This window comes from Camellia sinensis, chromosome 1 (genome assembly GCF_055761805.1).
Source record: "Camellia sinensis isolate YWXY chromosome 1, ASM5576180v1, whole genome shotgun sequence".
NCBI classification, from domain to species: domain Eukaryota; kingdom Viridiplantae; phylum Streptophyta; class Magnoliopsida; order Ericales; family Theaceae; genus Camellia; species Camellia sinensis.
The window spans coordinates 160,220,529-160,247,765 of record NC_138961.1 but is presented as its reverse complement, the minus strand read 5'-3'; the positions used below and the strand labels follow the sequence as shown (position 1 = coordinate 160,247,765).

The following is a 27,237-nucleotide window of genomic DNA, read 5'->3' as shown; positions in this document are numbered from 1 at the left end:
TTTTGAATCAGAAAATCGAACAAGCGTGTTAATCTAACTCTCATTTTGGTTAAAATTGTTTTAGTAGAAAGCCAAAAACAAAAAATGGTCAAAATGATGAACTAGGGGCATAGTTGAGTCAGGTGTTCTGTCTTTTTCCCATTGTCAACATACATGCCAGAAAAGGCGCCATACTTGCCAAGAAAGGCACTCTACCTGCCAGAAAAGGCACAACTGAAGGCGACAACGGAAGGGTTGAAAGCTCTCTCATCCTCCAAGCAGCGAGATATCAAGCCAAGTGCGAAGCGCAAGATTGGAACGGATCAAGATATTTCATTCCCTCATCCGGCGCATCGACAGATGTCACCGGAGGAAATAGCCGCGAACTGATTATGTTGGGCAAGAACCCGCAACTTTCTGTTTATCCATCAACCACCCAGAGGAGGGATAAAAAATGAGAGATTGAAGAATAGAGAGATGTGCGCTGAGAGAAAAAGTGAGGAAAGGGCTTTTTCAGAAAAATAGAGCTTGAGGGCCGAGTGATGTGAGAATCACAAATAAGAAAAGGGTGGGAAATAATACCTGGAGAAACTGGCTCTTCTGGCTCCTCGTGCACCAAGAGGTCTCTTGTCTTTATAACACAGTTGAGTGTTGTGTTTGTGTGTTTTGTTTGTCTCGATTCTTGTTTTGAGTCGTTTAAGTGTCAATAGATGTGTTTAGGTTGTTCTACCTTTGTTTTCCATTGTTGAGTCGTTTTGGCTGTGGGCAGTTGTAGGCTCAATACCCGGTTGAGAACCCTTTTCTCATTTCAATTTCAAAAATCGTTTTGTGCTCAGAGTGCCGTATCGTTCTCCACATTTGTACAAATCAGGATTGGTTCTTTCATAAAGCTGCGGGATTCAACCCAGGTCATGTGAAAACAGTAAAACCAGGACCCATCTGAAGCTATGAAAGTTCCGGGCTACAAAGCAAAAGAAAAGAGGGAAAATGTCGGGCATCCGAGATTGTTTCAACTTCTGCAAGTTTCGTCATTGCATCATGTATGTTCAGAATGAGCAGTGTCTTGTATGAGCTGTGTGCCGAATAAACAAAATACTGTGTTATGGGCTGTGAGTTCAGAATGAGTTGTGTTCAGAACGGACCGTGTGTTCAGAATCAGCGGTATCCTACGTGAGCCGTATGTTCCAAAATAAGTAGAATATTGTGTTATGAGCTGTGTGTTCAGAATAAGCAGTATGCAGATACGAGCTGTGTGTTCAAAGTGAACAGGATACTGTGTTGACTGTTTCGCTGTTTCAAGCCAGAATGGCGATCAGAAGTGCTCTCTCTGAGTACCATTCCCCGTCAGAGTAAAGTGGTTTACCACCACTCACTCCATGAGGTGCTTTCTAAAATGCCGCTTTGCTTGTTTATTGCATTTCTTAAACATCACGCTCCGCATTGCTTGCAAGATGTATCGTATCATCACACTTATTGCATTTATTTGCATCTTGTGTTATCTCTTATTGTTTATCCTTTTACGCTGAGCAGCGTTTAGGATCGTTGTCCCCCGGGACTCAACTTAGGTTGCGTGGAACACGCTCCCGTGTTGTTTACCTCTTCTCACGGTTTCAGCGTGGTTAGAGTGTTCTTTTCCTCACACAATTTCAGCGTGTTTGGAATTTATCTCAGGTTGCGTTGTAGACGCGCTGGGCGGGTTGTCTTTGGACCTCCTCTCACGATTTCAGTGTGATTGGAGCCTCCCCTTCCTCACACAATTTCAGCGTGTTTGGAATTTATCTCAGGTTGCGTTGTGCGCGCACCTGGGCAGTTGTTGTTTGGACCTCTTCTCACGATTTCGGCGTGGTTTGAGTGTCCCGTTCCTTATGCGATTTCAGCGTGTTTGGATTTTATCTCAGGTTGCGTTGTGCGCGCACTTGAGCAGTTGTTTTCGGACCTCTTCTCACGATTTCAGCGTGGTTAGAGTGTTCTTTTCCTCACACGATTTCAGCGTGTTTGGATTTTATCTCAGGTTGCGTTGTGCGCGCACTTGAGCGGTTGTTTTCGGACCTCTTCTCACGATTTCAGTGTGGTTAGAGTGTTCTTTTCCTCACACGTTTTCAGCGTGTTTGGATTTTATCTCAGGTTGCGTTGTGCGCGCACTTTAGCGATTGTTTTCGGACCTCTTCTCACGATTTCAGCGTGGTTAGAGTGTTCTTTTCCTCACACGATTTCAACGTGTTTGGATTTTATCTCAGGTTGCGTTGTGCGCGCACTTGAGCGGTTGTTTTGGGACCTCTTTTCACGATTTTAGCGTGGTTAGAGTGTTCTTTTCCTCACACGATTTCAGCGTATTTGGATTTTATCTCAGGTTGCGTTGTGCGCGCACTTAAGCAGTTGTTTTTGGACCTCTTCTCACGTTTTCAGCATGGTTAGAGTGTTCTTTTCGTCGCACGATTTCAGCGTGTTTGGAATTTATCCCAGGTTGCGTTGTAGACGCACTGGGCGGGTTGTTTTTGGAGCCTCCCCTTCCTCACACGATTTCAGCGTGTTTGGAATTTATCTTAGGTTGCATGGAACGCGCTCCTGATTGATTTTCTTTGTTCTTCCTCCACTCACGAGTCCAGCGTGGTTGGCGTGTGTTCACCCTTTGCATCTATTGCATCACATCTATTACATCGTATCTATTTTACTGTCTGGTCTAGGAGACCTTAAATCCTCCGGTCTAAGGAGACCTTAAAGCCTGCATCTTTATTCACACTGTCTTGTGCACTCCCGGGTCTAGGAGACCTTAAATCCTCTAAAGGTGCAATTCCATTGGTGTTTGTCGTGCCTGAACGACTTCCAGTGGTCTGGTATAGCCACCTACTTGTGTTAGCAGTGAGTTCCTAGGAGATCAACTGAGACGGTGGAAACTAGAGTTCGAATGGCTCTTACCTAGAACGCAAAGGTTCGGGATTTCCGAGACTAAAGTCTAGTTTAAATACCCAGGGGTATATCCTCGGCTTGAAATCTGTATGGCAGCCCCATAGATTGAGATAGCATATGTATGCGCCTCAATTCTGGATACCGAATCAACCTAGTCTATCACCCTGTTGGAGAATAGGAAAAGCTACGACCATAGTCAAGGAGAAAAGTAGTACCTGCAGTTCAACCAAGAAGAAGCGAAATATCCCCAGCGGCATGAGGTAAGTCATTGCCAATTGACCCTATAAGGTACCTTCACCTCTTAGCTATTACATTGCATTTTAGCCACTACATTACAGTGCATCGCATAAATCCTCAATTTTTAAACCGGCTTCGCGTAGCGTATAAGTCCAATCATCAAAATCTTCCCACATATCATTTTATCCTGCCCCTGAACTACGCTGGTTTGATTCCTTGCAAAGGGATACGTAGGCAGCCTACGGGCGCAACCATTTATTTGTCTGTACTTTGTATGTTTGTCTAAGTCTTCGGCCTTGTCAAAAATGGGTCGTCTCTGGGCTTTGACATTCACTCCCGTCACTTCTTGACTTTCGAGTTCTGTCAAAGGGGGGCAACTGTAGACACCCCATTTTTCACTGACCTTAAGACTCAAACGTCACTGATTGAGCGCTTGGTGATGTCGCATATTGTGCTCGTTCAGAAGTTTCAGAGTCCCGGCTGCAAGCCATGCTTCCGGACTTCCGGACTCTTTCGTGCCTTGCCTCGGTTTGCGAACCAGGCTCTGTTTTCTCTATTTTCTCTTCCCAAAGGGAGGGAGAGGTCTCGTAGACCATCTCTCAGTGGCTGTAGGCTATGTTTCGCGGTCGTAGGCCATTTTTCCCGTTTGGAGCCCGGTTTCTAGTTTTTCGGAGCCGTTGGCCATGTGCCTCGGTTCGGGACCGCTTAACCACCTCCGTTTGCTCCGGTTTTTGGCATACATCTTATTTCCTCCCTTTTGAGGAACACTGTGGCCCGAGAGACCAACTTCGTGGTCGAATGCTACCTCCGGTGCTTAACAGCCCATTTTTGGGGCCCCGGGCCGCGCGTTTCGGTCCCCGAACCTCCGTTTTGCATCCGTTTTGGTTCATTTTTTATGGAGACCTTATTTTCATGATTAGGAAGCTTGTAGGAGGGTGGGAGGCTAGAAATTGTTCTGAAAAGCCAGCTTTATTTCTTCATCGCTCTCCGACGCCAGTTTTCCTCACTTGAAAGCCAATGTTGACCACCCCGGGGCCACTTTCTTGAACCCTAAACCCCATATTTGTGTTGTACACACCTGGGAGGCCACCAATATTTGGTGGCCAACCAGTAATTGTGCTTGATCCTTTTGACCCTTGGTCGGCCGGCCATGGGAAGTGGTCGGCCGGCCCCCTGAACCTTCTGAACTTGGCCGGCCGTGATCCTCTCACCTGGTTACTTACAGCTGCACCCTTTGTTTCCCCCCAGATCCTGTATCCGAGGGGGGGTCTTTTGGGGAGGAAATTTCAATTTGATTTCCCCTCCTTTCCTCCATTCCTTTGCCTATATAACCAGCACCCCCAGCTGCATTTTAGAGGGTTACAAGAATTGGTTTGGAGCTTTTGCATTAAATCTCCCTCTCTCTCTACTCCAAGCACCAAAACACTCTTAATCCTACACCATTGACCCTACACCTCATAGCACAAGGCCTCCATCCTCCATTCCAGCAACTTGAGGCTGCTTTCTAGAGGTGAAGGGCTCCCAAAATTGGTCCAAGAGCTGCTAGTCCATTGGTCTACAAGGGTGAGTCCCATTTTCCCTCTTTTGTGCCTTATCTTGCTTTGTATCTAAGCCATACTTGCTAGCATTTTTGGGCTCTGACCCAAACTGTAAATAGTCATATTTTGTGCTCATCTCCATGTTTGATTAAGGGTCTTTCTCTGTTTGAGGTCCCCTCCTCACCCTTTGTGTTTAAACTCTCTTTTAGGCCAACTTTTGCATAGTATTTTAGGCCTATTTGTGAGTTGTTTTGGACTTTTCTATAAACTGTAAAATAACTTTTTTGGATCCCCTCTTCAACATTGTTGAAGGGCTCTCCTCTGTTTGAGGCCTCCTGCTATCACTTGCTTCTTTATCTCTCTTTTAGGCCAATTTTTGCATAGTATTTTAGGCCTATTTGTGAGTTGTTTTGGACTTTTCCATAAACTGTAAAATAATTTTTTTTGAGCCCCTATTCAACATTGTTGAAGGGCTCTCCTCTGTTTGAGGCCTCCTGCTATCACTTGCTTCTTTATCTCTCTTTTAGGCCAATTTTTGCATAGTATTTTAGGCCTATTTGTGAGCAGTTTTGGACCTTGACATAAACTGTGAAATGTCTTGTTTTGAGCCTCTCTTCAACATTGTTGAAGGGCTCTCCTCTGTTTGAGAACAGAAGCTGCCACTTGTCTCTTTACCCCTCTTTTAGGCCTTTTCTTGCATGATAGTTTGGCCTTATTTGTGATTATTTGCGTGGCTTGATGTAAACTGTAAATTGTCTTGTTTTGAGCCCCTCTTCAACTTTGTTGAAGGGCTCTTTGCCATTTGGGGGAAGCTGCTGTCCCTTTGTGTTTAATCTCTATTTTGGGGCCATTTTTGCATGATAGGATAGCCCTATTTGCGTTTATTTTTAGGACTTGTTATAAACTGGAAATATGCATGTTTTGGGACTGTCTTGCATCTGTCTTCATGCTCCATGATCAAATAATACATGCTTTGTATAGCTGTAAGTCATTCCATGCGCTTAGTTTCGAATTTCGGGTTTCATCTCGTGCATCGGGTGCCATATTTCCATGTTTCGGGGTTGTTTAGCATCATATTTTAGTGCTGAAATTTGCATGTTTGCATACCATATTCCATGGCTTGCCATGCTTTGGTAGAGTGGCATTTGTTGCCTTAGGCTCGGTCCTCGATTTGCGTGCATACGTGCACGTATTTCGAGAGTCTCATTTTCATCTCATGGCTACTGATGTGAGTGTGGCTGAGGTCCACTCATGTTGGTGTAAGTCCATTATGCATTGTGTATGCCATTTCGATTCATAGTATTGCGTATGCTAGGTTGTATGTTAGAGCATTGTGTATGCCTTATTACATCGTGCATTGTGTATGCCATCTCATAGCATTGTGCATGCTAGGTTGTATATTAGTTGCATTAATGCATGTCATGCATATTGCATTGTGCTTGGGATAGGAGTTAGCCCGAGCATGGGAAACGAGGGACGTTTCGCACTTCGAGTGACGGAACGTGTCTCAATTCCCAGTCACCGACACTCCGGATTATCCATGATGGGGTTTAGGTCTTGTCGTGTTTATATGTGCATTCATTTCATATTGAGTCGTGCAATTCGACTCCTCGGCCATCATGCATCGATATGCGTGATTCGTGGCATGAGGATCGAGGACTACACTCTTTGAAGAATAGTCATGCATACATATGTGAAAATACTTTGCCATGCCCCTTTGTTGCTTTCTGTTGCAGCAAATCAGAAATCGGCAGCCTTTCGGAGCTTGGCACGCATTCCAAGAACAATTGCAAACAGAGGCAAACCGGGGCATCACAAGGGATTTTCCGACAAAGGCAACCGGAGCATGCATCATTCATCATCCGGAGCAGATTTGAGGCAGTCCCTGGCTTGCATGCCAATTTATTGCTTTCCTAATTTAATTTGTTAATTAATTAGGGTTTTGTACATATTTGGACTGTAATTATTCATTTGGGACTGTATATTGTTTATTCGGACCCTCCGAGCGAGGGCAATGTTGTAATAAGTGTGCGTGCGTGTGATGTATGTCTTCCAACTCCACGTCTTTCTCCCTTTTATTTACCAGCTTATGATGGTTAGATTAGGGCATGTTTCAATTAGCATACAGTATGATAGCATGTTTGCATTCATTTCATCTGTCTTGCATGCACCGGGCTCGGCGCATCATACTAACTGCATTGTATTTTCAATTCCAAGTTGAATACATGTTAGCTGTAGCATTTCATATTCCATGTCTAGAATAGCCGAGCTTGCTATAGTTGCACTTTTGCATGTGTTGCATTAGGCATTTCTGTATAATTAGGATCATGCATGGATTTCTAATTAGCTTCTGTTGTGGCTTGGAGTACTCGGTAAGTTTTATGCTTTAGCATCCTTGCATGCGTGTGAGTGACTGCCATTATAGCATGCTTACCATGAGGCTAATTGCTTATGTGATATATCTGCCTGAATGCTTGTGAGTGAAGGTTGGGTTATTTGGATTGGAATAATTCATCAAATGTGTGTTTTAAGCCCACTAGATAGTGGCAAAATCATGTTTTTCTAAGCCCACCTGAGGGTGGCAAATCTACGTCTTAGCCTACTTGCGGGTAGCACCATCAAACCATTTTCAAACAAACAAACATGAAATATTTTGTTCCAAATCAGGCGACCCAGTCTATACTTGTATGCTGTGCGCATCACATAGTAAATCTAGGCTAATAATCGGAATAAGAACGCATAAAGTTTTCAAAACTAGATATCATGATTAGTAGAGGCCGATCTTTGATCAGGCGAGCGGGGGTGCTCACGAAGTGACCTTCCCCAATCGTACCCAAGTTCTCGAGCCGAGGCAACTTTGGTGATGACGAACACGTGGCCTTAGGCAAACGAGTCAGCGTTTCCTAAATTTTCTCAAAATATAACATTTAGGTGGCGACTCTGTATCTGGCAAAGCAGTCCATGTTTGGCACTTCTTTCAAAATCTGTTTTCTCAAAACGATTTGCCGAATTTGGACTCTTTGGTTCAGATTTAGAACCGTGACAATTTGAGAGTTCGAATTGTAGTGAGCCCAATACGAACAGAACGGGGACTCACCCTCCCGGGGTGTTCGAGGACGTCTACAATATGCAAATATCGTGGTCGTGAAGTGGTTAGTCACATCAGCCAACATGACAAAAGGTTTCTTGTATGCGTTGGTTCTGTAAGTTGAGTCAAATATGAACACATCACCAAACTTTGCGTAGTCAGCCCGCGATTTCAAATCTGCCCAGAACAGATTTTGTAACTTGTTATCCTTACACACATCATACTTGTAAAAAAACATGGGTCAACATCAAGTTTTGCACATTGGTAAGCCAATGCACCTTGCGCATCACCATCGTCAACTTCTGTTCTGCGTTCAGTTTGAATATAGTTGTGCAGATCCATACGAATGAAACCAACATTCTCATAAGACCCGAATTGATTTACCATATAGTCCATGATTTGGCTAGTCTTTACACCGATGTTGCGCTACACCGACGTTGCGCATAGCCATTGTTTGAGCTTTATCAACGCTGTATAAACCCCGATGTGACTTCAGATACATCACACAGTGTTGTTCCGCCAATTCATGGTTGTGGTCTGCGATGAAGTGAGTCACAACATACTTTCCCCCTTCACCAGCCTTTGGATCGTACCGTATGCGAAATTGTGCTTTGCAACCTACTCTTGTTAGTGCCTTGGGAGCTCTTCTCTTCTTAGCCACACGGTCCAAGTATTTTGGTAATCTTTGACATTCCCTTGAACACAACCATAGCCTACTAACAACCTTTCCCTGTTTATTTGTGTTAAATCTGGATTTTCATATATTAAATCCTTTGGCTTTAGCATACGCGTTGTAGAAAGCTTTTCCATCTTTGACCGAATCAAATTTCTATTCCAGAACAGCACGTTCAACCTCACCAACCATGGCTTTGCGATGAGCATCATTAACCATTTCTTGTTTCACATCGGCTCGGCCATCTTCAACGTTGATGTTGGTTGCTTCTTCATTGCTCGGACCAGCTTCGCAGCTATGACAAGGTTCCACCCGACTTTCATTGATTAAACGGATGTCATCTACTTCATTTGGAATGTCATAATCAACATCTTCACTTTTAACTTCTGCTGGGGCCATACTGTACATGACATTAGTACAAACAATTACTTGATGACTGAAAAATGTTAAAACAAACACAAACATGACATTTTAACACGGTTGGATTGCTTGTGCAAACACAAACACTCGATTGAGAAAGAGAGAGGTTAGTTGCCGATGGAGGGGTTTCAGCTTGAACGAAGCGTAAAGGGGTTGAAGTTTGGATGAGGGTTTAGTTGAGGGAAAATCGCTGAAGTGAAGAGGCCAGGTAGAGAGAGAGAGAGAGAGAGAGAGAGAGAGAAAGAGAGAGATAGCTCCATACCTGATATCCAATTGGAGAGAACGCCTTCACTTCAACAATGGAACCCAACAGAGCCTTGTAGTTCCGTTGTTGCTGGAAATCAAGGGTTATACTGATCCCTACAGAGATTCGTCAATAGAACCCAGCAGAGGCTTGTCCCTGTTAATGGAAATCAAGGGTTACACACTCAACCTTACAGAGATGAAGACAAGAAGAGGGAGAGAGAGAGAGAGAGACGAAATAGAGAGAGCGAGGAAAGTGGGATGCAATCATGCAAACACGACGATTAACTGGTTGCCCCGGTTTCAATTTTTTTATGATGAAACAATTCAATGGTCTCGATCAATTATTGTAATCTAACAGCTAAAAATTAGGTTGCATATGGTGTGCAACCTTAAGGGGGTTGCATACTTAAACAGATCCCGTTAAAGTAGTATAATTTGTCAAATTGATTTATTCTTATTGTATCATGCACATCCCTTATAACTACATAGAAAGTAAGAATTAGAAAATAAATTAAAATTAAATATTGTTGTTCTATTATTGTAATTAATACATAATTCTTAAATATTAGTATTTTTCATTATAAAATTACAGTATGGTTTTTCAACATTTTTTAGCTCATGTGTAACTGACCACTAATAATTTTTTTTTTAAAAAAAGATATCTTGGCCGTACTTGTATCCTATTTTTTTAGATGTCATATCACCGTATCCATATCATATCATATCTGTATCTCGTATTTGTATCCATGCTTCTTAGCTTGTTCTTTGATAGGGGAATATTGTTGTTGGCATCTTCTCTACTATTCTTTGCTTCTTCTTATTTTTATTATATATATATATAAATATTTTCTTGTTTTTGCTCACATTTTATTGGTGTAATCTCAGTGTAATCCTCTTGTACTCTTTTCAAATAATCAATAAAAAGCTGAGAAAAATTAATAAAAAATTGTCTCACGTAAGATGTGAATGTACACATGACTTGAAGTGTTTACTTGAGAAGGACAGAATTGAAAATGCTTAAGAAGAACTGAACTGAACTGAACTGAACATCTGACTTCAGAAGAAACTGAACTGAAACTTTCTAGGTGTGCTTGAACTAGTGACCTCCATCACCCTTAACTCCTGAACAAGAAACATCATAAGGAAATGGAAGGACTGAATGCAATGTTTGCAAACCAAGAAGATTATCAAAAAAAAAAAAAAAAAAAAAAAACAAAACAAAAAACAAAAAATTGAATTGTATGTGAAGAGACAGCACCTTAATTATACTAGTCTCAGAGAAAATGTGTATAACAACACTACAAGAATCTGTACTTTTAGCGACCACTTTTCGCGATCAATATAAAAGTTGGTAGCTAAAAGTTACCTTTTGGCGACCAAATATTAATTAGTTGTGAATGATCATTATTTTTGGTGACCAAATATGAGTTGGTCGTAGAAGGTCATATTTTGGCGACCAAAACATGAGTTGGTCGTAGAAAGTGGTATGCTTTTGGCGACCAACTACAAATTTGGTCGCAGAAGGTCACATTTTGGCAACTAAAAAATAAGTTGGTCGCAGAAGATCAAAAATAAGTTGGTTGTGAAATTGGCGACCAAAATTTTAGTCGCCAATAACTTATTTTCCCCAACCAAAAATATTTTAGTTGCCGTATATTGAGTTTTGGCTACTAAAACAATTTTAGTCGCCGAATGGAAAATAAAAATTATTTTTTTCTTTGGCTACCAAAAATTTGGTCGCCAAAAACTTATTTTCAGTAACCAAAAAAAGTAATCGCCAAATTAGTATTTTTAGCAACTAATATTTTAGTCGTTGTTGATTGAAATTTGGCAACTAAAAAAGTTTGTCGGCAAAGGTACCTTTTCTGCGACTAATCTGGTCTTTTCGTCGCCAAAAGTTTGGGACGGAAATTTGAAACGTGGAGGCGGGAATTGAATTTTTTTTGCGACAAAAATTTGGTCGCCGATTGTAAAACGACGTCGTTTTGTACCAGGAAAAACAAAAAAAAAAATTAAAAAAAAAGCCCTAATCTCCACTCTATTTTGATAATATTTATTTTTTATATCACTTTTCAATTAAGTGTGATTATATATATATATGATTATATATATATATATATATTTTTAATAATATTTTCTAATTAACATGTGATTAAAGATCACATAAGAAGAATTAAAAATATCTCACACTTAATTTTTAATACGTAAGATAATATTTTTTTAATTACAAATTTTAAATAGGTGTGATTATATATTTTCATCACAATTTCAGGTGTGATGGTATATATATAAATTTTCAATTTAATTTAGACGACTCTTTGAAACACCGATCTAGAATGAATTTACTAAGAATAATGCTTGGGACCCCCTTTTGGGGGTCACCCCCTCACCCCCTTTGCCACGTGGTGGGTGGTGATTGGAGGAGCAGGGAAAAAAAGAAAAAGAAAAAGAAAAAGTAACCAATGAGAGAGAGAGAGGGGGTCAAAGGGGTGGGGGAAAAGGGAGATGAATCATTGTTGATTTACTAAATAGGGTCTCTTCTCCAATTAATTTGCACTGCTTTTTCTTTTTGAAACAAAGCCCTAGTTAATTTGTTCTTATTCACATCTCTCTCACTCTCTAAGAAACCCTCATCCTATGGCTCCAAAAGCCCTTCATCTCTAGCACCAAGGACCTCCAAACGGTTAACCTAACCCTCTGTGTCCTCTCTCGCCCCGAGGTCTCTCAACTCCCCCGATCTTCCAAACCCTAGGCCTCGAATACAGCGAGAAAGTACGTCATTCGATCGGCAACGAAGTCCTCAAGGCCGTTGTCGCTCAATTCAACGCTGATCAGCTCCTCATCGAGCATCCCAGCGTTTCCGCATTGGTCCGCAAGAGCTTGGTTTGTCGTGCTAAGGATTTCAACATCGTTTGCGATGATGTTGGGATCATGCACTTGTCGTATGGGGCTGAGTTGTCCAAGGCCGTGGAGCAGAAGTAGGTGGCACAGTAGGAGGCGGAGAGGTCGAAATTCATGGTGGCCAAAGCGGAGCAGGAGAGGTGAGCGACGATTATTAGGGCGGAAGGTGAGAGTGAGGCTGCGAAATTGATTTCGGATGCGACTGTAGCTTTTGGAATGGGTTTGATCGAGCTCAGGAAGATTGAGGCTTCGAGGGAGATAGCGACGATGTTGGCGAAGACTCTTCTGAATGTGGCCTACCTGCCTAATGCAAACAACATGTTGTTGGGGCTCAATCCTTCCGTGGCTGGCCGTATATTTGGTGATTTCAGTGACCTTACATTGTTTTTTGTTTCAATTCATGAATTCTTGAAATTGGGCTTTAGGAGCTTACTATATTGATTATAATTGTTCTAAGATCAACAACTGACCCATGCCTTGATATCCAAAGATTTGGGAATCGGATAGATCACACTTAAACACACCTGGCCAAGGCATTTACTTTGATGTATGTGATTAACTAAGAACCATGAATTGAAAAAAAAAAAACCTAAGAACCATGATCAGATAATTTTAGATAATCAGATTGTTATAACATGTCAAGAGCTGTTAAAAAATTAACTAATGTAACAAAGCAATAATTAGTTGAGAATAATTTGATTTTTTAACCTTCCCACTATTTTCTTAGATCTGAATGGCAGCATAAACAGCTCAAATCTGAACACATATGCAAGGCGATAATTGAATATGAAGGTGTACTATCTCTGAAGACTGTTACATATGTAACTTAACTTGTGAGTGAAAGTAAGCAATTAATTAGTTTCCAACTTAATTATTTTTCTTTATTGTTTTAATGAGTAAACAATTAATAGGTTCCAACTTATTATGAGTTAAGACCAAAAATATCATAATTGACTAATTTAATAACTTTATCTTTTTCCATTTGTAGTATGGTTTCTCATTTATTTTCCTTCGTTGAATCTGCCTTAGTTATTTCTTCTTTGGCTATTGATTGGGATACTTCATTTCTTTCTTAGACGACCCCATCATGAAAAATAATATGAATGATTGTGTTACAATTCAAAATAATTATCAGAATGTAGAATGGGAAATATTGTGCTTGCACACATTTTTCTTACAGAAGAGTCAAATTTCTAACAAGAGTTCTGGTCATCTTTGACTGAGATACTTCATTCATTTCTTAGTTGTCCATGTAATATATGTAATATTACCCCCATGTGAATAATGTAAAGATTATGAATGACTATTCTACAATCCATTAATGACAATTAGTGAGTAGAACATGGGAAATATGGTGCTCAGAGACATAATGCCTATGGAGTAATTAGTTTCTGAGAAGAGTATCCTAATTTCCTTTTCCTAAAAGAATAAGCTGATGAGTGGATTTTGTAATCAAGTTCTAAAGTGTGTGCATTGTTTGTCATTTTATTTTATTTTTTTGAATGCCCCTTGTGTCTTTTTTAAATTTTTGCTAGGTTCAACTGTAAGGGAAATTAAGAAAATCTATGCTAGGTTCAACTGTAAAAGTGTAAAATCAACTCCTATCATGATGTTTGAGATTAGTGAGTAATGTTCTGCTTATGTTTCAGGCTGCAGATGTAGTTTTTATTGCAGAACCTTGGACAGTGCCATGGACAGCAAAGACCATTTTGCAGGTAAATCATTTTTTTTCATTTAATAACAGTTAAGTTCGAATAGATTTGTTTCTGTTTGATTTCAATCTTCGTGGAAGTGTCATTTAGTGAATTGGGTTTTGATTTTGAGATTTATGTTGGTGTTAAATATGATAATTAGGCATTGTTTTTGTGAGAACCCGAATATAAAAATTAAGTAAATAATTAAATAATAATATTACAATCTCAAATATTTTGGTGGTGAATTCTAAGGTGCAAATTAAATATTATTGGAGGATCTTTTAATTAATTTTAAACCTAAAATAAATTTATGGTGAAAGTCATTGATTTAGAAGCAAGATTTATTATTAAAAAAAAAAAAAAATAGAGAAGAGGGTGTGACTTGAACTCTAGACCACATAATTAATAAGTTAGGCTCTTACCATTTGAGTTGCATGTAACTTATATATGTATTTTGTATATTTATCTATCTATTTGACCTAAGTGTGCCCACCACTAGTATAAAATAAAATAAACACAAACCATAACTCTTGTTATAATTGTTTTTCACAACACTACCAGCCCTAGCAGCCGTGGGTTTATGAAGGAAAGAGAGGGGTTTTTCAATCATCAAGATTATTGTTGTAGCCAAGAAGGAGAGCTTTGGGTGTGTTGTGCTGTGTGGCCTCCTAGGTTTTCTTCTCTTCTTTCTTTGTTCTTTATCCTAATAATGTTGTTATTTAATTCATTGATGGAGAGATTGTAGGTGTATGTATTTTGTGTATATATATATGCTGTTAAGAAATCTGAGGAGTAAAATTGATGTATAAAGAATGAGTGTAATTCTTAGTTCAAAAAAATTCTGCACAGAATCGCAAACTTTAAAAATCAAGAAACCATATCAAACGGATGAATTTTAATCTGAAATTTTTACAGTAGATCAATTACATATTGAATTGCATATCTGAATTTTTTCATAATTTGTGGGAGTCAAAATCCATATAAATTGAGGTATTCAAACCTGTCGAGGAAATCAGCCCGAAACAGTAAATTTGGGAGTGTTGTTCTCTTTGGGTATAAATCCAAAAATTATCAAATTAGTGTCATTAGAACCTGTTACGAGTCTAGTTTCGTACGTTTTTGGCCTTGCATTGATTGCTCGTGTATATTAAGAGAACCGTCAATTTCTTTAAAGTGCTGCAGAAAACAACCTGTTTGGATATAATAAATTGTAGAAAATTATTTTGATAAGCAAATCAAGTGAAGCCAATTGGGTTTGAAACTTAGGATATATTAGATCATATCTGGAGGTTATTGGAATTTTTCGAATAGCATGGAGTGGGTTTTGTAATTTTCAAAGTTAGCGAATAGATTGGGAAAATTTGTTTAAAACTCTGTTTTATCTCAAAGTCACATTTAATTAAGTTTCAACCGGAACCCATGTCTTGGGTGATTTTAAACCTTGAAGAACATGAACTTAGGTAATATTTAAGAGTAACAGTGAGTTGGGTTGAGCCGTGTTAGTGCGCTTTAGTTTGAGGTTACTTAGTTCGTATTCTTTAGTATTTTTAAATTAGTAGTGACGTGTAGTTTTCATATTGGTTCAGGGCACTAGTTGGACTTTTACACTCTATTTGAGGATTATATTATTTCGTTTTCAGGTGAGTAGTTTCATGCTACGTATTTTTATAAATGTTCTCCTACCTTGAACTGTTGAAAAATTAAATTGTTGTTTCAAGACTAAACTGTTTTGATAAATTATTATATTATCAATTGAATCAAATTATTTCTGAAACATGTGTGAACTTGGCATACTGTAAACTATTTGTGTTGGTCTCATGTTTATAATGATGAACCACCATGTTTTGCGAAAACTGATGTGTATTGATTATTGGGACCATGTGTGTATTTAGTCCAGGGAAATTATTCCACTGTGTGTGGTGACTCTGGCCACTAGGGAACAGATCCGGGTTGGGCCGTGATGACTCTAGTGCTCAACGATTGTAAGGAAAAGACCTTTAAAAACAACTAGGTGACCTTCAATCGGATCGTCTTTGAGAAAAGGCCTAGGTGCCACCCTGAGGATGACTCTTAGTTCGGTATTGGATCCAACGGGGCTTATAGCCTGAGAAATGTGTGGCAGATTATTTGTTTTTCTTGGTACCCAGAAAATTATTGGTGTTCATGTTATAATCTGTTTTAAGTGGAAAATGTCGTTTATCATGTTCTTGCGAGACATGAGTATTTTAAGTGTTGAACTGTGGAACTTTCTTTTGAAACAGATTGTATTTACCAAATTGTATGCCAATCTAGTTTCTGTGATATATATCTTATTTTGGAATTGAACCCTGTTTTCAAAACTGTATTTACTATCCATGTTGCTACTCACTGAGCTATCAGCTGACTTAGTTTTATCACTTCCAGGTGTTAGAAGGACTTAAAGTGGATTCATGGCGTAGCGGGGACTCAATTGCATGGACCTCTAGGGCATTTATTTAATTTGTTTTAGGTTGCTTGTCGAGTTTTGTGCATATTTCTTTTTATTTTTATTGAGATTCATTTAGGATTATTTTGATATGTGGGTTGTTTATATCCCATAAGTTTGGATGGTTTTGATTACGGTTGGTTTTTCCGTTTATACTTGTGGCATGTCACTGGATTGAGTTTGGTTATTTATTACTGGACTTTTGTATAGTTGCTCAATGTGATTATGGATTAGTGGTTAGGCTTACGTGTGCCTTGGGCTGAGTCCCTGTGGGCCACGGCCGGTCATACCCGGATTTGGGGTGTGACAATTGTGGTATCAGAGCAATAGGTTTATTGAGTTACATATCTTGCATTTCATCATTTAGACGAGGTCCGAGTCCCTATAGTCCTTAGTATTGTATGGTTAAGTTAGTTTTTTTTAAGCTTATGTTGAATCTTTCTTGATTTCATTTTGAAGATTAAGAGTTGGTACCTAGATATTTACACGGATTTTCGATTCTTTGTGAGCCTCTGATGTTTGTATTACCTTGTCTACTCCATTAGGTGGAACAGTAGTATTGGGAGAAACAGTAGTGTTAGGGGATGATTGCAGATCTTGTGAGATAGAGATGGATGGTAGAATTTTTCCAATGGATTTGATTTCTTTAGAGATGAGGATTTTGATGTGATTTTGGAGATGGATTTGTTGACGAAGCATCATGCTTCTATTGATTGTTTTAGAATGGGAGTAGTTTTTGCTATGCTAGGACAACTTGAGTTTTTCTTTTAGGGAGATAAGAAAGGGTCTTCTATCTGTTTTACTTCTTCCCTTTAGGCTAACCGAATGTTGAGAAAAAGGTATCATGGTTACTTAGCTTGTGTGGTGAGTATTGAACTGCCACAATGGAAGTTAGAGGAGTTGCCTGTAGTAAGTGATTGTGTTGATGTTTTTCTAAAGGATCTACCTAGACTTCCTCTAGATCGTGAGGTAGAATTTTCCATTAACTTGGTCCCTGACACAACACTTATTTCTAAAGCGCCCTATAGAATGGCGCCATTGGAGTTGAGGGAGTTATAAACTCAGTTATAGGAGTTGTTAGACAAAGGTTTTATTAGGCCTAGCATGCCACCTTGGGGAGCACCTGTGTTATTTGTGAAGAAGAATGATGGGTCTATGAGGTTGTGTATTGATTGTTGAGAACCGAACAAAGTCACAGTGAAGAATATGTATCCTTTGCCACGTATTGTTGACATATTTGACCAATTGCAGGGAGCTTAGGTATTCTCTAAGATGGACTTGAGGTCAGGCTATCACTAGTTGAAGGTAAGGAATAAGGATGTTCCTAAGATAGCTTTTAGAATCCGTTATGGGCATTATGAGTTCTTGGTGATGCCTTTTGGTCTCACAAATGCACCAGCTACATTCATGGATTTAATTTTGTGGTAACGTTTATTGATGACATCCTAATTTATTCGAGGAGTAAAGAGGAGCATGAGCAGTATTTGAGGGTAGTATTTTAGATCCTTAGGGAGAAGAGATTGTATGCAAAATTTAAAAAGTGTGAATTCTGGTTGAGTAGTGTGTCCTTTTTGGGTCATGTAGTGAGTAAAGATGGGGTATCTATGGATAGCACGAAGGTGTCAGCAATTGTTGATTGGCCACTACCTACTTCTGTGACAGAGGTACGTAGCTTTCTAGGGCTTGCTGGTTATTATAGACGGTTTGTGGAAGGATTCTCCCATATTGCTTTACCACTTACCAATCTCACCAGGAAAGAGGTAAAGTTTGAGTGGAATGATGATTGTGAGCGTAGTTTCCAAGAGTTTAAACAGAGATTGACATCAGCTCCAATCCTTGTCTTACCTACAGATGGAGGTGGTTTTGTGATTTATAGTGATGCTTCATGACAGGGTTTAGGATGTGTGCTCATGCAGCAGGGGAAGGTGATTGCTTATGCGTCACGACAGTTGAAAACACATGAGAGAAACTATCCTACGCACGACTTAGAGTTAGCAGCAGTGATTTTTGCTCTTAAGATCTGGCGGCATTATTTGTATGGAGAGTCATGTGAGATTTACATTGATCATAATAATTTGATGTATATTTTCACACAGAAGGAACTAAATTTGAGGCAAGGAAGATGGCTTGAGTTGTTAAAAGATTTTGATGTGAATATTTTGTATCATCCGGGGAAGGAAATGTGGTGGCAGATGCCTTGAGTAGGAAGGTCGCAATTGGAGATATAGCTGCTTTGTGTATTAAGAGTTGTTTTGTGGAAGACATGAGACGTTTGAGGCTTGAGGTTGTTACACCTGGTGATAGGGCTTATTGTAGTCAATTGGCAGTTCAGCCGACCTTGAAAGAATGGATTCGTTTACCTTAGGAGATTGACCCCCAATGTAAGCGTATTAAAGGAAAGATGGCAGAGGGTAGGAATGTAGACTTTGTGACGGGTTGCTTAGATTCTATAGCCGAATTTGTGTTTTTGTTGGTGGTGATTTGATGAAGGAGATTATGGTAGAGGCACATAGTTCTAGTTATGGTTATAACATTCATCTTGGAAGTACTAAGATGTATCGGGATCTTTATGAACATTTTTGGTGGAATGGTATAAAGGGAGATATTGCAGAATTTGTGGCTTAGTGTTTGGTGTGTCAACAAGTTAAAGTAGAACATCAGAAACCCGTGGGGAAACTACAACCGTTACCTATACCAGAGTGGAAATGGGATCATGTTACCATGGATTTCATGTGCGGATTACCTCGTACTAGTAGTAATCATGATGTAGTTTGGGTAGTTGTGGATAGATTAACCAAGTCAACACATTTTATTGCAGTACGGATGACCTATTCTCTTGCTCGATTTGCACAGTTGTATGTGAAGGAGATTGTTAGATTGCATGGTGCACCAGTGTCAATAGTGTCAGATCGGGACCCTCGTTTTGTGTCTAAGTTTTGGGGTGCGTTACAATCAGCTATGGGTACTAGGTTAAATTTTAGTTCAGCTTATCACCCTCAGACAGATGGGCAATCAGAGAGGACTATTCAAACCCCTTGAGGATATGTTGAGGGCTTGTGCTTTGGAGTGGAGAGGTAATTGGGATGATTATTTGCCGCTCATGGAGTTTGCCTATAATAATAGTTATCATTCTAGTTTGGGAGTAGCTCATTATGAGGCTTTGTATGGGAGGAAGTGTAGGTCTCCTTTGTGTTGGTATGAGGTTAGTGAGAGGGTAATGTTAGGACCTGATTTGGTGGAGGATGCTACACAGAAAATTATCACCATCAGAGAGAGATTATTGACAGCTCAGAGTAGACAAAAAAAAGTTATGCTAATCATTGTAGGAGAGACTTAGAGTTTCATGTGGGGGATATGGTATTCTTGAAAGTATCACCATAGAAAGGAGTGATAAGGTTTGGAAAGAAAAGAAAGTTGAGTCCTAGATACATTGGTCCATTTGAGGTATTGGAGAAGGTTGGTGAGGTTGCATACCGTGTTGCTCTATCCCCTAGATTGGCAGGAGTGCATAATGTGTTTCACGTGTTTATGCTGAGGAAATATGCGCACAGTCCGTCGCATGTGATAGATTATGAGCCGCTTCAAATTAGAAAGGATTTTTTGTATGAGGAGATACCTGTTTAGATTTTGGATTCGAAAGAGAAAAGGTTGCATACAAAAGTCATTAAATTAGTTAAGGTACTGCGGCGTAATCATCTAGTTGAAGAGGCGACTTGGGAATGCGAGGATGAGATGCGCAAGAAGTACCCACATCTATTCTCATGATTTACTCAGGTTAGTTTCGAGGACGAAACTTTTCTTTTAGGAGGGGAGAATGTGAGAACCCGAATATAAAAATTAAGTAAATAATTAAATAATAATATTACAATCTCAAATATTTTGGTGGTGAATTCTAAGGTGCAAATTAAATATTATTGGAGGATCTTTTAATTAATTTTAAACCTAAAATAAATTTATGGTGAAAGTCATTGATTTAGAAGCAAGATTTATTATTAAAAAAAAAAAAAAAATAGAGAAGAGGGTGTGACTTGAACTCTAGACCACATAATTAATAAGTTAGGCTCTTACCATTTGAGTTGCATGTAACTTATATATGTATTTTGTATATTTATCTATCTATTTGGCCTAAGTGTGCCCACCACTAGTATAAAATAAAATAAACACAAACCCTAACTCTTGTTATAATTGTTTTCCACAACACTATCAGCCCTAGCAGCCGTGGGTTTATGAAGGAAAGAGAGGGGTTTTTCAATCATCAAGATTATTGTTGTAGCCAAGAAGGAGAGCTTTGGGTGTGTTGTGCTGTGTGGCCTCCTAGGTTTTCTTCTCTTCTTTCTTTGTTCTTTATCCTAATAATGTTGTTATTTAATTCATTGATGGAGAGATTGTAGGTGTATGTATTTTGTGTATATATATATGCTGTTAAGAAATCTGAGGAGTAAAATTGATGTATAAAGAATGAGTGTAATTCTTAGTTCAAAAAAATTATGCACAGAATCGCAAACTTTAAAAATCAAGAAACCATATCAAACGGATGAATTTTAATCTGAAATTTTTACAGTAGATCAATTACATATTGAATTGCATATCTGAATTTTTTCATAATTTTTGGGAGTCAAAATCCATATAAATTGAGGTATTCAAACCTGTCCAGGAAACCAGTCCGAAACAGTAAATTTGGGAGTGTTGTTCTCTTTGGGTATAAATCCAAAAATTATCAAATTAGTGTCATTAGAACCGGTTACGAGTCTAGTTTCGTACGTTTTTGGCATTGCATTGATTGCTCGTGTATATTAAGAGAACCGTCAATTTCTTTAAAGTGCTGCAGAAAACAACCTGTTTGGATATAATAAATTGTAGAAAATTATTTTGATAAGCAAATCAAGTGAAACCAATTGGGTTTGAAACTTAGGATATATTAGATCATATCTGGAGGTTATTGGAATTTTTCGAATAGCGTGGAGTGGGTTTTGTAATTTTCAAAGTTAGCGAATAGATTGGGAAAATTTGTTTAAAACTCTGTTTTATCTCAAAGTCACATTTAATTAAGTTTCAACCGGAACCCATGTCTTGGGTGATTTTAAACCTTGAAGAACATGAACTTAGGTAATATTTAAGAGTAACGGTGAATTGGGTTGAGCCGTGTTAGTGCGCTTTAGTTTGAGGTTACTTAGTTCGTATTCTTTAGTATTTTTAAATTAGTAGTGACGTGTAGTTTTCATATTGGTTCAAGGCACTAGTTGGACTTTTACACTCTATTTGAGGATTATATTATTTCGTTTTCAGGTGAGTAGTTTCATGCTACGTATTTTTATAAATGTTCTCCTACCCCGAACTGTTGAAAAATTAAATTGTTGTTTCAAGACTAAACTGTTTTGATAAATTATTATATTATCAATTGAATCAAATTATTTCTGAAACATGTGTGAACTTGGCATACTGTAAACTATTTGTGTTGGTCTCATGTTTATAATGATGAACCACCATGTTTTGCGAAAACTGATGTGTATTGATTATTGGGACCATGTGTGTATTTAGTCCAGGGAAATTATTCCACTGTGTGTGGTGACTCTGGCCACTAGGGAACAGATCCGGGTTGGGCCGTGATGACTCTAGTGCTCAACGATTGTAAGGAAAAGACCTTTAAAAACAACTAGGTGACCTTCAATCGGATCATCTTTGAGAAAAGGCCCAGATGCCACCCTGAGGATGACTCTTAGTTCGGTATTGGATCCAACGGGGCTTATAGCCTGAGAAATGTGTGGCAGATTATTTGTTTTTCTTGGTACCCAGAAAATTATTGGTGTTCATGTTATAATCTGTTTTAAGTGGAAAATGTCGTTTATCATGTTCTTGCGAGACATGAGTATTTTAAGTGTTGAACTGTGGAACCTTCTTTTGAAACAGATTGTATTTACCAAACTGTATGTCAATCTAGTTTTTGTGATATATATCTTATTTTGGAATTGAACCCTGTTTTCAAAACTGTATTTACTATCCATGTTGCTACTCACTAAGCTATCAGCTGACTTAGTTTTATCACTTCCAGGTGTTAGAAGGGCTTAAAGTGGATTCATGGTGTAGCGGGGACTCAATTGCATGGACCTCTAGGGCATTTATTTAATTTGTTTTAGGTTGCTTGTCGAGTTTTGTGCATATTTCTTTTTATTTTTATTGAGATTCATTTAGGATTATTTTGATATGTGGGTTGTTTATATCCCATAAGTTTGGATGGTTTTGATTACGGTTGGTTTTTCCGTTTGTACTTGTGGCATGTCACTGGATTGAGTTTGGTTATTTATTACTGGACTTTTGTATAGTTGCTCAATGTGATTATGGATTAGTGGTTAGGCTTACGTGTGCCTTGGGCTGAGTCCCTGTGGGCCACGGCCGGTCATACCCGGATTTGGGGTGTGATAGCTTTTTTGTTCATTTTTATTTTAAATGATCATTTTGATTCATTGATCTTAACTTGTGTTTTTGTTTGTTTTGGTACTAATAGGTTATCGAGCAAGTTGAAGTTGAGTATGTACCAGAAAAGGCTGAATTTGATGGTCATTTGGATGAGGACTTTAGGAAGGATTCTCTAGTGTTTACATATACACAAAAGAAGATGGGTGGATCTGCTTATTATAATCCATGTATCTAGTTATTTATTTTTTTAATGTCCTGTAATATTTGTTCACTTTGAAAATTGGTACCAATTTTATATCGTTTATAAATTGTCCTTTTCTACATTGAAGTACAATGAAGTATTACTGAAATTCAAGGACCTAGGTAAGTAAGTGTGAATGGGGGAGCAGTTTTGAAAAGTGGTGATTTTGTCTTTCTCTGAAATTCAAGGACCTTCGTATAGATAGATAGATAGATATATAAACCAATGCTGTTGTGACTATGTATATTCATTACACATATATGTCAAGGACTGGCACTTAATTGTGGTTGGATTGAATGAATTTTGTTTGATATTGGATTGAATGTTTATAAACAAAAAATGATTGTTAAAAAAAAAAAAGAAAAAAAAAGAAAAGAGATTTGGCGACTAAAAAATTGGCCTGCAAATTCTACACTTTTGCGATTAAAATCATTGGTTGGCAATTCCTCATATTTTGGCGACTAAATTGTTAGTCGGCAATTCCTCGACTTTTGGCAACTAATCTGTTTGGTCGTGGAATGTGATAATTGGCGACTAAGATATTTGGTCGGGAAAATATTACTTTTCGTGACCAAAGTGTTTTAGCGACAAAATGGATTAGTTGCAGTAATGATATATTTAGCGACCAAAAATTTAGTTGGCAAATCTAACTTTTCCCGACCAACAAAAATTTTGGTTGCAAATTACTTTTGTCGACCCTCAATTGACGATCAAAGTAGCGACCAAAAAAATTGGTCGCGCATAACTTCTGCCGACTAAAAATGGGTTTTTAGCGACTAATTTTTTGATCGGTAAATGTGTTATTTCTTGTAGTGCAAGGACTAACCATATTAGAAAACTTGTTTGGATTGTTATTATTTGCCTTCTTTACCTCAGGCATAGGTGCCTCAACCTTAATAAAGAATTAACAATTTAGTACCATTGGCATGAATTTGGTGATACAGGCCTTTTTCTTATTTTTTATTTCAGTGTTATTAAAGGCGATAGGCGCACCAAGATGCGAAGGTGTCCTGGGGCCTAGGCTCAAGGCACAAGGCGAGGCGCATGCTTCACCAAAGTGAGGCACTCCTTATACGGAAAAAAAATATAATTTAATATAAGTAAATAATTTAGAGTTCAACATAAACAAAATGAAATGTTAAACATTTAGTGTTTTTGGGAGATTAGAAATTAGGGCTAATTTTTCTTCTATCATTGATTTGGGATTGAATGCCCAATGTATTGACATCTGTAATAAGAGTAGGGATCTTCTATAGCTGCACCATATTAAATCATTGGTCAGATTTTAAACAAAATCAATTAAAGCAACAATAAAAAAAGTCCTCAAGACGCAAGCCTTGGGCCAGTCAGGCGCCTTATCACAATCACCTGGCCTGAAACACTACAAGGCGCAAACATTGGGCCTGGACGGGACTTGGAGCTATGCGCATGCCTAGGTGCGACTTATTGAAGTTGCCTGGCCTGAAACACTATAAGGCGCAAACCTTGGATCTGGATGGGACTTGGGCCTAGGCACACACCTAGGCATGCCTTTAAAAACACTAATTTATTTCCATTTCTTGCATGCAAAGTATGATAAAGAGTATTAACAAGTAAAGTTTCAAGAGAGATACCGTTTGCACAGAGGCAAACTTTGGTGAACGCATAGTAGCAGGAACCTTCTATTCGAGGGGTGTTTCTTACTAAGAAATGCGATTCCGTGCTCCCAAGTAAGAAACTTGTAAGAAACTCACTCCCGTCAATAAAGAAACTTGCTCTCAATTGATATCGAAACCTTTCAAACATATAAATTTCATAGAAATAAAAGAAACACAACTCAAACTTATTATAATAGTTTCTATTTATATAATATTTATTTATACTTAAAAAATAATTGTTAGAATATCTTTATATATTTAATAAATAAATATATTTTCCCTTGCTCCTCTGTCCCCGCTTCCACTTCCACTCCCGCCACCAGCCCCGGCCCGGCCGCGCTTTGTGTAACTAAGGTTCAACGACCCATCTCCATGCTTGTGTAGGTTATCGAGGCCCCATCAGTGCTAATTGTTGATGTACTAGGTAGGTTATACATGGGAACTGGCATCTTCATTGGAAGATTTGGCATTGCTGCCTCAAAATGAAGCACTTGAATAGCTTGCCTTATTGATGGCCTCAGACTTCGGTCAGGATGAGCACACCACAGGCCAACAATCATCAAACACTCTGCCTGCTTCACCTCAAAATTCATATTAATCTTCTCATCTACAGCTGAAAGAAGTTGCCCTCTTCCATAGAGCTCCCAAATCCACCCCACTAACCCAGTCAGAGACTCTTCATATCTGGGATCTACCGATTTTCTCCCAGCAGCAATTTCTAATATAACCACCCCGAAGCTAAAAACATCGGACTCTTTACTTGCCTTGCCTGTACTTATGTATTCTGGTGCCAAGTAGCCTAAAGTTCCAGCCAAACCGGTTGTTTGGGGGCCTAATTCATGGTCCATAAGACGAGCTAAGCCAAAGTCTCCAAGCTTGACATTGAAGTTTGAATCTAGCATTATATTGCTCGACTTGATATCCCGATGGACCACACATTGCTCCCATTCCTCATGTAGATAGAGCAATGCAGAGGCCAAACCAAGAGCTATCTTGTGTCTCAAGGCCCAAGTGAGAGGACTCTTCTTGCCAAAGAGGTGAGCGTCAAGGCTTCCATTTGACATAAACTCATAGACAAGAAGAAACTCACCTTTGTCATGGCACCAACCCATGAGCTGCACCAAATTCCGGTGTCTCAATTGGCTTATAGTCTTCACCTCAGTTATGTACTCCTTTTTCCCTTGTTTAGACCCTCTTGAGATTTTCTTCACAGCTACAGTCATATCTAAATCACTAAAGTACCCCTTGTAAACACAACCAAATCCTCCTTCTCCCAATTTTCTTTGGTCAGAGAAGTTGTTAGTAGCCGAAACAAGATCTAAGTAAGAGAACCTTCTTGGTCCAGCACCTCTTTCAAGATCATCATTGATCGATGTCAAGTTAGTCAACTGCGCTGTTTCCCTTCTATTATGTCTCCTTTTCCACAAAATTATAGACGTTATGATTCCCCCCAAAATCAAAACACCCACTGAAACTGTTAGGCCTACTATTAATCCAATCTTTTTCCCATTCTTTGTGCTTGTGTCTTTTGTATCCAAACTTGACCTAAACTCCCATGATTCAAGCGTGTGACGCTCTACATTCCGACCGGTAGCAGCTGCAAATCCAACCTTGACCCACTCTGGTAGAACCTCCTTTAGGTCAATTTGGTAAGAAAGACTTGAATTCCCTTGGAAATTAGGGTTTACCTGATAGGACCAAAACACACTCAAATTCTTAGTAGTGGCATTGTAAGTAATCCAAGCATCGGCTGTATCTCCACTATGCAAGCTAGCATTCCAAGGGGTGGTAATATCCGATGCAATGGAATTGTTATTGATCCCAACATGCTCATATGAAGGATCCCATTCAGGATTTGGAAAGGAATCGAACTCGACCACAACTATTTGGTTCCGGGGTGAATCACTAGTTGTGGTATTGAACAAGCCTAGGAAGCCACCTGCCGAGTTTGGTGGGATATGGAAATCAACAGGAGCAAGGAAGAATGCAATCCCGTGACCATAGTTGCTAAGCCCTTGGGTATTGATGTTGAAGGAGAAATGGGTGGTGAAGTCAGAGACCTTTCCAGTGTTGGAGTCCCAGAGCTGCACACTCTCTGCGTAGGTGGCCCAGCCAACGCGGCAGAGATAATTGATATTGTTGAATTCAATGGCTCCAACAGAAGGTACTGCATCTCCTTCATAGACTATGTTGGTTGCATCAGGATCAAAGCGAGGTATCTGGAAATAAACTGAACTTGCCAAGGGAAGATGAAACAAGAAAAAGCAGGAGAAGAAGAGAATAATATGAGCATTTAGAGACGTAAATGAAGTTGGAATGTTGTAGAAAGAGATGGCCATGATTGACAATTGGGACTAGTAGTTGAGCAAGTACGTGATATACTGGCTCTTGAACTTTATAGAACTTTTATACTGAAACTAGCTATAGCCTAATTTTATTTAATAATTTTGTTTTGCTTAGGTATTTGAGGCTCTTTGTCTAGTCTAGTCCTCAGGTACATATAGAGTCCTTTGTCCTACAGTTATACGCAATTATCGGGACAGGTCCGACAATGGTCCACAAGAGGATCAAGTGCTTCATGTGATTCGAACGCAGGTCACGCAGCTGTCCCGTTCAATTAGCTATAATCTAAATCTTGATGGTCAAGTTTCACCTAGTAGATTATTCAATACCTGGAAGAAGCTTCATTGACTAAACCAAGAAATTTATACGTCATAGACTAACTAAACCAAGAAATTTATATTATACATCATATACTAACTAAAAATTTATAATAAGAACAAGAAATTTATACGCCA

At 38.9% G+C, this 27,237-nt stretch overlaps 1 protein-coding gene and 1 long non-coding RNA gene across 5 annotated transcripts in view; one reads left to right on the top strand and one right to left on the bottom strand.

Annotated features, from left to right (window-relative positions):
- Positions 1 to 22,882, top strand: part of LOC114301989 (uncharacterized) — a 71,009-nt gene extending 48,127 nt beyond the window's left edge. For 2 of the 4 annotated variants that reach the window (XR_014340543.1, XR_014340550.1), the window contains 2 exons: positions 13,639 to 13,704; positions 22,650 to 22,882. This is a non-coding gene — a long non-coding RNA (uncharacterized LOC114301989). Of the gene's footprint in view, positions 1 to 11,607; positions 12,351 to 12,716; positions 12,833 to 13,638; positions 13,705 to 22,649 lie in introns of those variants that run through there. The other 2 variants (XR_014340556.1, XR_014340546.1) reach the window with 2 other exon arrangements.
- A 1,913-nt stretch (positions 22,883 to 24,795) lies between these two features.
- On the bottom strand, positions 24,796 to 26,778 carry LOC114256575 (L-type lectin-domain containing receptor kinase IX.1-like). Its single transcript, XM_028196233.2, has one exon. The coding sequence runs from the start codon at positions 26,776 to 26,778 to the stop codon at positions 24,796 to 24,798; it is 1,983 nt and encodes a 660-aa protein (XP_028052034.2).
- Between the last annotated feature and the right edge of the window lie 459 nt (positions 26,779 to 27,237).

Bases quoted from the DNA above. Each gene is read 5' to 3' on its own strand.
- LOC114256575 (XM_028196233.2), bottom strand. From the start codon at position 26,778: ATGGCCATCTCTTTCTACAACATTCCAACTTCATTTACGTCTCTAAAT.